Genomic DNA, 14030 nt, shown 5'->3' on the forward strand with positions numbered 1-14030 from the left:
AAAAGTACATGGCTAAAATTTTTGTGTGAGTGTTCTTCAGATGCATTAAAGGGCAAAGAACAGCTGGAAAAAAAGAGAAACATTCATATAAATAGAACAATAAGTTATATTGAACAGAGATATGCAAAATACAAAACAGTATTTTGCAGCAATGCTAATGAAACACAAACGTTGCTGTTTATTAGTCTAATTTCCAGCTGTTTTTTTAATCAGACATTGTGACTTTGATTAAAGTTCTCAGGACCTTGTAGCTTCTAAATAAATGTCCTTCAACAGATTCAGATCTTTGGGGTTTAAAGGTGGCGTCCTCATGTCAGAGCAGGACAGACTCAGAGAATATCCTCAGGACAGAACACTTCAAGGTTTGGATGGTTCACTCTCCCTTTGATCAGTTGAGTAAAGTGAATTTTCTCTGCCATCAAAGGAAATGATTTCTTAATCTAATAGAGGAGTCAGCTGAAAATTAACTGCTGAAAAATGATTTACATGAAACCCTCTGTGCATTTAACTAGAAACATGATGGAGACAAAAATAACTATATGCTCTCTTTTATGCCTTAATCTCTCTTTCATTAATTTTTGTTTGACATGGCTGCACTTTGGCAATCCCAAACATGTTAGAGGTATGATTAGATTTGTAAATTGTAATAATTTTGACTGATTTAGTAACAGGAATATTAGGTTTAAAAGTAAAATAACAATTGTCCAATCTTTTTCCAGAGTATTGATGGTTATATAATTTTTTTCCAGCTTTCAAAACCTTATATTTCCACCTCAACTGCTAACTCTCAAAAAAGGCCTGCTGTTTATGCTCAGAAAATGCATTTGACTATGATTTTCTCCATGTACCCCACCCTTAAGTCCATGGTGCTTTTAACTGTATGTGAAAGAAGATGTGTTCAGGCAATGAAGAGATGTTAAAAAGCTTTTTAGTTACTCTGTAAAGGTCACACTCTGATTCAAGGAGGTCAGGCCAGCAGGTGGTGCTGTGGCCCCTGTAAACTAAATACCCTGAGGTCAGAGTATCAGTGACAGCATGAAGAGGCTTAAAGATATTCAGAAACTTGAGTTTGATTGAAAGATGGATAGACCTTTATTGTTTATGCGGTGCATTGAAAAAGATGGCTGTCTTTACTTGTGCAGATAGCATAAAAAATGGTGTGTGGACAAAAGCGTAGATACAATATTTTTATTAAAACCACAAAATAGCAAAACACATACCTTGTCAAATGCTTACTGTGCATGTTGCATAGTGAAAATGCACATATTGCACATGTCCATGCTTTAATTGCCCATTTATGCCTTCCAGAAGGCAGCAGTTCAAAAAGGTGAAGTTTGTCAAGTATACAGTGTGCTCTTTAAATTTCCTCAGGGGACATTTTTTTGTGTTGTTCAAAATGCTGAGATGATGATGTATAGATACATAAAATACTTAAGAGTACAACATGCAGAGGTTACAGTAGTTGCTGAAACTTTCTCACTGATGGATGATGTTTTTCTGTTTTTCAGGATTACGGACCAGAGATACGAGAAGTTGCCATATTTTGTGTTTGGGGATTTTAACTTCAGGCTGGACTCAAAGCAGGTTATTGAGGTGAGTGTTTCTTAAAATATTTCTCTAAAAGTGACTGTTTAGTGGGGTTGGCAATATGGAAAACATTTTGTATTCCTAATAACAGACAAATGCATTTTCAGTGCAGTTGTTTAAATACTGTGTTTAAGATTCAGGTCTATTTTTTTTATTTTATTTTATCTTTTCCTCTGCAACAGTCTGTTGGTCAGTGCATGAAATATTGAAATACTTGTCTTTTCATAGTTTATATCATCAGGGAAGGCAGTCTAAAGGTCTTTTCTCTTAATATCTAGGCATCAAACATTTGTTTCCCTGCATTATGATATGTTTTATGGAACCAATTTGTGTATTTTCTGCACCACATAAAAATCAGGATTTACTTGTGTTTCCTCTTTCATGATCTATTTTAGTCTTCATCAGGCACTTTTTATTTTGATTTTAAAACATGGACCACAAGCAGAATTCCTGCAGCTGCGGCTCTGTACAATTAGCATCTGTTCATGTGGGATTTTTCTGCTTGTAAGAAAAACAGCATGAGCAATTTATTAACAGAACACAGACACACAACTTCTGTGGCACATGGTCATGCAGTGGAGAGTTGACCTTGTTTTATTTTCTATGTAATCTTGATTTTTATTCATAACAGGGTCAGGAAAATTGTATTAATGGGCAGATAATGATGACATCAGTATGGCACTCATACTTGTCTGCGGCACACTTAAAGGTAGGAGAGAGAGAGAGAGAGCAGCAGACTGAGATCACTTCCTGCAGCATGCAGTGCCTCAGTCGTAACCTCACCCTCCTGTATGGAAGTTGAGAACAATCTTCAGCTGGCAGCTGATGGGAGAGCTGGTAGCTCTGCAGGTTCTGAGTCAAGACTGAGTACCTCAGTCCTGGACTCCTCCATGACCGAAGCCTTATTTGCATCCTCAGCTGGCATGGTTTCTGCAGGTTTTGGAGCTGGTACTCCAGCAGGTTCTTGTTCTGGCCTTTCTTGTCATGTAGCCTGGAGGACACCGATCAAGCCATGGATGGCAGTGACAGTAGGAGGTTCATCAGTTGCATGTCGGTGTGAGCCTGTGACTCAAACAGCACAGGGATGTGCTCTGCAGCAACGTCAGAGATGATGTTGAGAACCCCTGCTTCAAAGCTGTTGAGCTTCTCCCTCAGGAAAGATCTTATCATCTCTCATGGTTCCAGCAAAGGTGACTTGATGACAGGTTTTAGAAATGGCAGACAACACTCGATCCAAAGCATTCTTTGTGAGCCGTTTGACAGCACTGCTAGGAGGACATGTTGCAAGAGGTGATTCTGTTTGGCTTCAATAAGCCCTGAATGGCATCAAATCCATCACCAGGTCTTGTGGTCCCAAAAGTTTGGGGATACTTGCCTCATGTGTCTGCTCTTCCATGGTCTTGGCATTTACTTTGGCGGCTGTTAATATACCATGGTGGCCTGTCCAAGTATCATCTATTTGTGGGAAGCACTGGTAATATTTTTTTTCTGCTTAAAAAACACATACTTCTTTACCACAAGGCCTATTTATGTAGGCATCTTTTCCCTAATATTATCTGACACTTAGAATAACAATCTGAGCCAATGGCAAAAACAACAAATCTACAGGGCATATTTTGCCTCTTAGTATTACACTGCAGCCATCACAGCCTATTTTGCTGCCTCTGGTTGAAGCATTTCATCTGAGAACATCTTGTAGTTCTGTACCTCTAGTAGTTTAACGCTTAAATATTTTAAAGAAATAGTGCCCAATACAAGAATTTTCCTTTAGGTACTGCATAGTCATAGTAATATAAAGTGTTGGGGTGTATTAGAGACACTGCAGGATAATAAAAGGTTTTAGGAGGCCACTGTCTCTTCAGAGTTATGACTCATTAAACGCTTCACTGTTGGCGGCCCAGCTGTGTTTGCCAACTGAGCCTCCAAGTGCATTGTTATGTTATGGTGCCATTCATGGCTCTTTCTCCCTCCCTTCCTCTCCTGCTCCCTCCCTCCCCCCTTTTCCTCCTCCTCCTCTGCTCCTTTTCTTGGTGCAAATGAGGCCAGTGAGAGCCAAGGTAGCGCAGTCATTCAGCATCCTTAATGAGGAGATTGGAGGGCGGGGTGGGTGAAGAGAGGGGGTTAGTAGCATAACAAGTCATAAAGGCCCACTGCAGGCAGACAGACAGTGGTGTCCTATGATAGCAGAGCAGGCGAGCCACTTGTTGGTCGATGCTCTCTCTCCTCTGCAGCACAATAAGCTCTTGAGTCAGTGGGCTGTTCAAGGTATGGGTATTGTTCAGCCTCATTTAGAGGATGGGGGAGAAGAGAGGGTGGCTGTCTTGAATGGAAGATGGACTCAGTGGCAAGATTTTGCAGCTCCTGCCACTAGGGCGGCAGTAAATCACCATCATGACTGAAGATGTCAAAGATCTTTAATGATCAAAAGTATCAACAAGTACCAAAGCTTTTATGAACCAAGTCTGTTTTATCAAAGAGGTCTCTAAGAGAGGAATAAATCCATCAAATATTACAGATAAACTCCTATATGATGCCTGATATATAACCAATTATATAATGCATTATAATCTGACAACTCTGTATTCAGTAAAACTACAGTCAACACTAAACAAACATACTCATCAGTAAGTATTCTGCCTGAGATGTTTTATTTGAGTGATCGTTCTTTGTCATTTGCTCCTCAAAATTCTTCTCCCTTACTTCATTTGAGGAGTGTAATCTGCAAAAACTCTGTGCCAATAGGACTTCAGGTCTCCTTCATCTATTACATAGGATATGAAAAGAAATGAACTCATCCAAAATTTTAAGAAATTTCTACACACTTTCACAACTAAGTTTTGGTGCCTTAACTGTGCGTACAATTGAAATTGTCCATATTTCAAATCCTTGATACTAATCTAATAGTTTTCACATATACTTTTTAAGAAATCATGTTTTAGTCCCAAAGTCTTGCCATTGTTTTGTTCGATCTAGACAGTGTGCAGGAGTTTGTTTTCAATTTTTGAAGTGTTTGTCACTGTAGTCTTCTATTGTTCTGTTGATGTGATGTTTAATCAGGTGTATGTTTTGATTTGTGCTTGTATCATAAAAAAGTTTAAAATCCTTGTATTGTAATGACCCCTACCCTGTCAGTTTTTTATTAGAAGCTTTGATTTGTTTCCTCAGAGTTTGTGCAGAACATTAGATTTTAGTGTGGAATTAGATTACATTAACTGATGATCATGTGTGCATGAGTTACTTTGGAGATAATTAATCCAAGAACACATAACAGCAGATGTGCAAACACTGAATTCATTCAGAGGAGAAATTAAGCTTCACCTGACACACATTTGGGCTAATACTATAAATATAATCTTTTATATCTTATCAGCAATGCTAGGATGAAAACACCGATTAAGATTAAGAACTTTTCTAGGAAAGAAGATGTTTTTCACCACTTACTTGTTAAAGTCTTCAAGCCAACTGATTCAGTTTGCACATGAATTTCTTTTTTATTGGGATGTAATCTCTGGAGTAGGGGCTGCATAGACTACAGTAGTCGACGAGTCGACCAGTTGAATTTACTGCTGTGTGAGGACTCTTTTTGCTTGAAGTTGACTAGTCACTCATCACAAGAGTAGGCAATTACAATGCCTAACATCCTGCCCTTTTAATTGATTTATCTAAGGTTTTTGACACTGTAGACCACTGTTTACTGATGAATGTGCTTCATCACATTGGCGTGTCATACCAAGCAGCATCATGGTTTGACAACTGTTTGATGGGAAATGTGTTCAGATGGCTGGATCCTCTTCTTCTGACTTTCCTCAAGATTCAGTCTTAGGAACTGCTTTATTCTGGTATGTTATGTACCAAATTAACCTTCTGTTGTTTGCACTTATACCAAAAAATGTTTGTAAGCTGCCTACTCTAGGGAGAATATGGACTTTAATTATCAAAATATATAAATTGTTGGTCATTTTAAACTATACCCTTCTCCTAGAATCATTCATGATTTCATCAATGAGTAGTCGGAGTTGAGTCAACTTTTTTCACATGAAATTCGACTTTAAACATTCTCAAGTCGCGCAACCATTGCTGTGGAGTATCTTCATCTGCTTTATATCTCTAAACTCTAGAAGACTTAACTAAACTTTAATAATTAATCAAAGAATGTCACTCATGAAAGAAATGATCAAATTTGACACATCATTGAGTTTTGTAAAACTAGCTAACTACAAAAAAAAACAAAAAACATTTTGTTATGAAGGAACTTGTTTTAATTTTTGGACTAATTATAATTAATTCAGCTGAATGTGATTTTCATTTTTGACTCTCCCTGAACACTTCATATCCATCAGATTCCTGCAACCTAAAGTTTGTTTGAGTTTTAAGATATCCCCTTGCTGTTATGGGTCATCTTTTTTTTTTTTTTTACATTTTAATAAAGACTTTGCAAACTATAAGATTCAGACTGTGCCTGCCCCACACTGCTGACATGTTTCTTGTTTTGCAAACCATGCAATGTAAAGTAATGACATTAGTAATGAAGCTAGAGCTTTTTGACCTGGACTGTCTGTAATGCCCTCAAGTTTTTTTTTGTTTCTTTTTTGCGCAAAAGACCGCTACAATTACATAGAGCGCTTCTGTTGTAGAGTGAGTGACACTCTTTGGCCCGCCCCCCGACAACCTGTGAACTCGCACACAGTTGCGGAGACAGTGGTGACGTCAGCATACGCTGAGCGGTCCTGACCACTCTTATAGTGTGGCCAGGCTGTTGGCCAAGCTGGGACAAGATTTTGGTCGTATAGGCTGACATGGTGCCATCGTGAACGACCAAAAGAATCGTGCAGTCTGAGCCGGCCTTAAGAGGTGACTGGTCACCAGTCAATCAGTCAGTCCATCACAGGGCTGACATATAGGGAAAATCAAGCAGTCACACCTACAGGTAATTTAGAGCCCCCAATTAGCTAATAAGCATATTTTAGGTCTTTGGGAGAAAACAGAAGATTGAGAGAGAGCCCACACACACATGGAGGAGAACTGTAAACTCCACACAGGAGGGCCCTGCCTGGCTGGGATTCAAACCAGGACTCTTCTTGCTGTGAGGCAACAGCTGACCACTTATCCACTGTGCTTTCCTAATGTGAAACACAACAAGCTTCATTTTTGTTGCAAACATTACAAAGTCTTTAGCTGTCATGAAATTTGTTTTAAATTGAATTAAACAGGATCATCTAGTTCTGTTCTTGCCCTTGCAGCCGTCTATGTTTTTTTTTTTTAATTCTGTTTTATTTGGGCTGTATTGGTTGAACATTGGTATCAGCTGATACCTGCCCTGTTGCCAGACATTGGCCCATTGTCAAATACTGTAGTATTCACGGATGCTGGTATCCGAAGTTTATCCGTTGTGTTGATTTAATGCTGGCAAAATGGAATGTCTAACTGCTGATTTAGATAATAGGTTTTTATGGGGCAGAAGAAGTGACCTGTGGGGCAAACTGTAATGTGTCATCACAGGTCAGACATAAAGAAAGCATCCACAAGGTGGGAGTTTAACACATTGGTATCAGAATTGGCAATTAAAGCATGATGGCATGATGGGAAATACAAAAGTCCTTGGCTGCAAAAAAATGTTGGCTTTAGCATTGATAATTGTATTTTTTTTCTAGAATTTACAGCTACATTTAAAAACATGCACTAAGGAAAGCTTCCACTCAGTGTGGTGAAATTAGTTTGTATTTTTCCAGTGCAGCACATTTCAATAACTCTTCCTGCATCTCCTGAGTCCCTACTCCTCTGTGGTAGGTCAGCACTCAGCCTCTTCATGTCCCTACATCTCTGAAATGCTGTTTGAGTGCAGGAGGGGGTCATGACCCCTTTTCCAGGGATGTGTAAGGCTCGCATCGGTGTGTGTCCATCTCTGCCCCCTCTCCCTTCCACTCACACAGGGTTCCTTTCTTATGCACCTTGGCCCCCATTCACATCCACCGCCAATACACACACAACCAATTTGTAAGGCCACATGAATCTGATTGATTTGGCCCATTTAGAGGGGTGTGGCAGCAGAGCAGGAGGGCCTTTTAGACCTCCCCTTCAGGAAGTTAGAGCTGTGGGCTGTGACACGCAAACACCTAGACATTTAATCCCCCCTGCTAAATGAGGGGTCCTCAAAAACTTCAAGCTTTTAATGGGGACAACAGAAAGCCTGATGATGTCATCATATAAAGCCGTCCTGCACCGTGGCCGACCTGTGTGATTTAACAGTACAGAGCCGTGATGTCACCAATAAACAAATGGGTTGCAACCTCGGCGCAGGGTGTAACTCACAGCCGGGAGGCCGTTTGAAGCCCTTTAATGACAATTAATGTCAACAGGACAATTAGTGCACATCCAGTGGAGTGCTTAACTGTAGATGGGCTGCAGGGGGATCGATCGGCCATACTTATCCACAGATTGATTCAGACACAGAGCAGCCGGCCCTCGTTCTCGCTGTCTGAGAGGCTCATTTTTCTGGTTTTCTCACCGTTTCAATCGATAGAAAAAGGCCCCAAAAAGCCACAGATAATGTGAGCTTTTTCTGTGTTTAGTAGATTAAATAATCCAAAAAATAAAATATGTACACCTGATTTGTTGAAGGTTTTTTCCCCCCAATGTTGTAGTTTTAACCACATTAAGTAATACACTAAAATTCTCATAAAATCCACGTAATCATGGGGTATTTGGATGGCTGTTAAGTTCCTGCATGAGACAAAACAGGCTTACTATCTCCAGGTCAGAAATACTGAACACTCAGGGTTAGGGTTGTTGTTGTATCAGAATTTTAAACTTTGATACCATAGTAATAAAAAACAAATGATACAGATATCTGTTTCAATACCATGGTAAATAAAATAGTCCTAGGCACTTAATACATTTATTCAACTTTTACTTAACCAGGAAGACTTTGTTGAGATTAAAAATATTTTTTTAAAGAGTGATTGAAATTACATGGTAATAAATTGTAGATAAACTCCTGCAGTCTTGATCTCTGAAATACATTTGAAATGTTTGAAATGGGGTCTCTGTCATCCAAATCAGAAGACATGAGACAGTAGCAACAAAGTGCTGATATTTGGATAAACAAGGATTGCTTTTCTAGTATTACACCTAAAATATTATAAGATATTTTTTACAAACCATTATTGAGGGATACTTTTACCCCGAAGCCCCCCTTTGGGATCTGTAGGCCCCACTTTGAGATCCACTGGATCAGAAAATACTGCAGTACATTTCTGTCCAGCTGCACGCTACACCACTTCTCTTCTTCTCTGTCCCTGCTCCTTTGTGGGTGACTAGACTGTGGACAACCACTTGCCACTCCCCTGTCACCCATCCTGCCTGGTGGGTAGATGGGTGGCGGGCCCGGGGGACATTTTGATGTATCCATGTGTGCACAGAAAAGGAGATGGGTTTGGAAGGGGGTGGTTTGTTATTGTCACAGGGTAAATTCCAGGTGGCAAATTCCTGGCATGCTTGTGCAGCAGGATCAGTAACCAAAGGCCTTCGGTCGCCCCCCTCCTGCCCAGCCTGGGCAACCCCATTAATTGTGTCCGACAGAGGGAATTGGTTTCAATTGACCCCCATTCAGCGGCCCTTTGACTGGCAGACAAAGGACACAGCCACGTGGAGACTAATGCTGGGGCTGAGCAGCCTGGAGGTGGTCCAGTCCCCTCCATGTCCCCTCTGCTCTCCCAGGGGTCTGATCAGACTCGGCTTGATCATGCTTTGCATCGGTGCTGATAAAACAGAACACTGAGGAGGAAGGGGTTTGAAGATTTGGTCTGGCGGATCAGATACTTCACAGTCCACTTGTCGATATCCCGCCTGTGATTTCCTTTTAATCCAGTGGAGATTAACTGACTAAAGATGCAGAACATGTTAAACCAGATCAGAGACCCAAACACAGAGCATCCGAAACCTCATTCTCAAGTTTTAAAGAGTAACTCAACCCCCAGCCCACTTTTTCCAGCCAAGAACCTGTGTGTATGGGTGTTGAGAAGTGTTGCTAGAATCCAGATCTTGGCACAAGAGTACAAAGCAATGACAAACTACATGCTGTGTTAGAAATATGCCAATTGCATGGATTTTTTTTTCTATTTGTGGATGTTGAGGCAGGTGGCGGTTGTGTTGCCAGCTTTCGTCCTCACAGAGCTCAGCGGTGACCGCCCACTTTCCTGGAGGCTGAGGTTGAAAGTAAATTTCCCAGTTCAAATCCTAGCATTAAAAAGCTACTTTTAAACTTTAGTGGGAGCAACCAAAAGCCAAAGTTTGCAGTGCGATTTAATCATTTCACAGTAACAACAGGCTCCACCAGAGATCAGATTTAACTGTGACACTTGTGGATTGTGGGTAGTGTAGTTCATTTCTGAGAATGTGAACAAACCAGGCTTTCTTAAAATGAGGTTGATATCATAAGAACTTGTGTCTTCTGAAGGAGCGTATACCCTTGTCTTACACTCAGGTATTTCATATTAAGTCTGACTTTAATGACTAAGACATTACAGCTGAAAATCAAATCTGCAAAAGCAGCATTAACTTTATGCTGTTGCAGCTGATGGTGATGGCATAAAGATGAGAGAGGGAGTGTCTTATCCCTCCTCACTGTGTCATGTCCAGAACATTTTTAAGGCTTTATTTCTCCCTTTTTAGAAAAAATCAAAATGCACCTCAGCTGAAATCCAGGGATTTAGTAACTATGAGGATGCACATGTGTGCTGTGGGAATTAAACAAAGTCTGACTTGTACTAATTTATATTCCTCTGTCCTAAACAGTACTCCACAAACTTGAACTTAATACACATGAATAATCTCTACCTTTGAAAGTCTGAAGCAGTTTTAAGTTCTGATTGAAACCATGTTTCATGAACTTATTTTGCTTTTTAAGAATAAAATAGCCACAGAAGAAAACAAGAATGATAATTTTTTGAGACCGCAGCAAAAAACAGAAGTCTTAGACAACCAGTAAAGGGCAAATTCTTTTTTTTAACTTTTAAAAATTGCAGATTAACTCCTTGAGACTGTTCATGGATGTGAATCATGGACCAATTTGTCTCATTGTTGAATAATCCCATCAACTTCTATCTGTGTTTACAAGGGGGAGATTTACAGGCAGACAAAAATGTGTGATGTGCAAGAGAAATGCTCTGATTGGTCAAAAATTCTTGCAGCTTATAAACATATACAGTGCTTGACAAATTTATTAGACCACCTGTCATAAAAACAAGAAAACATAAATATTTTGATGAAGTGCTTTAATGTGGACTCTTTCATTTTCAGTGAGCTCTCCACGTTTTACCATTTTGAACAGGAATGAGGAATTTCAAACTGAATTCACCTTTTAATACACAAATTTAAGCCGGCTCACTGGGCTTCTCTGAGAAGTCAGAAATGAATCAAACGTAACATTCAACCACTAAAACTAATTTTTCTCTTCAGGAATGCAAGTAAATAACTATAATTTGACATATTAATTAAGAAATAATAATGTGCTTTACTATTTTTTCAGTTTTTTTATAAATCAGTGAATTTGAAAATTCATGGATAACAATAATAATTATATTGTAGCATTAAAAATATCATTTGGGTTAAAGAGCTTCTACATATTGGTGTATTAACCATTGCATAAACATAAAAAATGATTTTGGTAATTATCAATGCTGTTAATTTAGGGCAGCTGTGACATAAACCTTACTTTGGGTGGTGGTCTAATAAATTTGTTAGGCACTGTATGTGATATGAATGTGACCAAAATGAAAAATGTAAATGACAAATGAAGCTATATATCTGAAAGCATAGAGAACTGAATAATGATCTATGCATAAAAAGTGTAGATTAGACGAAACAAAGTAATGTGTATAAATGTATTGTACTAAGTGTTGCACAATGGATTCACTCTCTCCATTTACACATCAGCATCACACACTTGTATTATTTAAAAAAACAGTTAAAATGAATGATAAATGATTAGCTGGTTGAAGGCTTTTAATGGTAAGTCCAAAGCCAGATAGAGTGTTTGGCTCATAGATGGAGGAGTTGTACTATCTTAATAAGATTATGGTGAGTCATTTTCATGTTTACAGTTGTAGTTTCCACAAAGTGAGTCTGTGGAGGCCCCATCTGAAAAAATCATGTCTAATGATGCTCTGATAAGAACTGCATTGGCAGAAGGCAGAGAATCTTTTGGAACATTATCGTTAAACATTATTGAGTACGGTTAGCCAGCTAAATGATTGAATGGTGTCTGCTCCTTACTACTAACTGGTTTTACTAATGTTAAGCATTTTTTATCAGTTCAGTCCAAATATTCACTGTCATGTTTACAGTCTGATAAGGAGTAATTCTATTTTAACCCTCTAACATTTAGTATCACTGAAAGCCATGTTCAGCCAGGCAGAGCCAGCTCCTGATCACACGACCCTTGTTGACACTCACAGCAAACACAGTTTTAGCTCCATGTTTCAGTCAGGAGGTGCTCTGAGGTGTACAGTGGTGTGTGTGACAGACTGTGTGTGTGTCCCCAGAGGTGGCCGTTGGTCGTGAATCAGTGATGTCGATGACAGGCTCAGGGCTCCGTGCCTGCTCTCCCAGTATATTTAAAATCCCTCCTAATTAAACTTAATAGAATGTAAATTTAATATCTGCAGAGATGGTGTGCTGCTGGCCGGCCCGCTCACATCTCAGATTGATAGAGGCCAGCAGAAAGGTTAATTGTTGACTTGATCTACTGTCCCTGTGACATGGTGTGGGGCTGTTTTTAATTGGGCCTGATCTGCTGCTACATGGACACATTTCATTAGGAGGAGGAGGAGGAGGTGGTCTGTATCAGCGCCCCCTGTCTGTGTCTACAGGAGGTGCAGGAGGCCAGACTGGGCATCAATCTTTCTCCTTTGTCCCGTGTCCTTTCTCTGGCTTGAGCAGCATGAAATTAAAGGTGGGGCCCAAGACGAGCCCCTCTCCTAATGAATGCTGTAAAATGCTCAGTGATGACAGGCCGTGTGATAGATCAGTCATGCTTCACACTGTGGACTCACACCATACACGCGCCCATTACAGCAACTAATGTGAACAAAACATGTAAAGAATACACCCTTTTTTTCACTTTTATTTTTTATTTTTGCTTGAATCTGGAAGGAGTGATTTGATACCTTTGAATATGTGGTCATCTCTTTCTAGATTCTGCATTGTCTTTGTGAAAGAAATAACTAGGGCCTGACCGTTGTGGATTTTCGGGAACGGATGCAGATATTAGAGAATAAAAATTCAGATAACAGACATATCAGCCAATCAAAGTTTTTTAATATTTTTACATTATTTGACTGTCAGAAAACTGATAATTCTTCTGTATGCGTCTTATTGAGGTGGTAGTGGGTGTTGGTGTGAAGAGCATCATACTAAGGAGTCTGTAATCTGTTGCCAACCCAACTCACATGCATCAGAGGGTCAAAATATTAGGAACACCTCTTACAACAACAGCAACACTCAGTAATAAACATAACCAAGAATGATTCATCTCTCTTGCAGTGTCAACAATGTTTAAACAACACTTTTTTCTGCTAATGAACCATAGCTGCCATTTTACATAAGAAGCAAGTGTGGGAAAATGATCGCAATGTCTATAACAATTCAGAGTTTTCCATTATACAACCACTAAAAGTTGTGTTTCTCACTGAGAGGCTCAGATTGTTATTAAAAGTGTCTGACAACATTACAGAAAGGATCCCTGCAGAGAAAGATTTTTTTTTTTTGTCTTTTTTAGCCTTTTAAGTACAAATTAATACTTTAAGCTGCAAATACATTACTCTTACATCCTACCAGAGTTTTTTATGCCTTTGTTAAGATAGGATAGCAGAGAGAGTCAGAAAGTGAGGAGAAAGTGAGGCCTTACCAGTTATTGAAGCTGATATTTGGGATTTGGCTGATTATCTGTATTGGCATTTCAATCAACCTATCATTTGTAAAATTATTTTATCAGAAAGTGTCGTACTTTGGCTCCACTGTGTGGTGTGTCTCCCCCTTTGGCTCTGTTTTGACTCAGCAAGGTCTCACCTAATGACCCTCCCACAACACAGTCTGAGTAGCTAGATGTCACATGAGTTATAGCCTGGGTGCCACTGACATAGTGAGTGTTTTTTATTTTCAGTCACATAAACCACTAATAATCCAAACTGGTATCAGCCCTGAAAAACCAATATCAGTTTAGGCCTGCTCATGGGGCATCCAAAAATATCCACCAGGCTATTTATGCCCACTGAAAGAGCATCCTTCTCACCATCAAAAAGGTTTTTCCCTGCATGGATCATTTCTGTGGCGATGTCAGCCACTTAGAATAACAATCTGAGCCTGTCAGTGACTAAAACAAAAACTTTACCCTTGACGGAAACAAATTGCTGCATCTATGGCTTCCAGATCAGGCAGCTTACTTT

At 39.5% G+C, this 14030-nt stretch overlaps 1 protein-coding gene across 2 annotated transcripts in view; it reads left to right on the top strand.

Annotated features, from left to right (window-relative positions):
- The window catches only part of LOC121511093 (inositol polyphosphate-5-phosphatase A), a 280564-nt gene that overhangs the window by 193406 nt on the left and 73128 nt on the right, over positions 1–14030 (top strand). For both annotated transcript variants that reach the window (XM_041789627.1, XM_041789626.1), the window contains exon 9: positions 1509–1593. In XM_041789627.1, coding sequence (XP_041645561.1) covers positions 1509–1593 — 85 coding nt within the window. The remainder of the gene's footprint in view (positions 1–1508; positions 1594–14030) is intronic.

Source organism: Cheilinus undulatus, linkage group 6, assembly GCF_018320785.1.
Source record: "Cheilinus undulatus linkage group 6, ASM1832078v1, whole genome shotgun sequence".
NCBI lineage: Eukaryota > Metazoa > Chordata > Actinopteri > Labriformes > Labridae > Cheilinus > Cheilinus undulatus.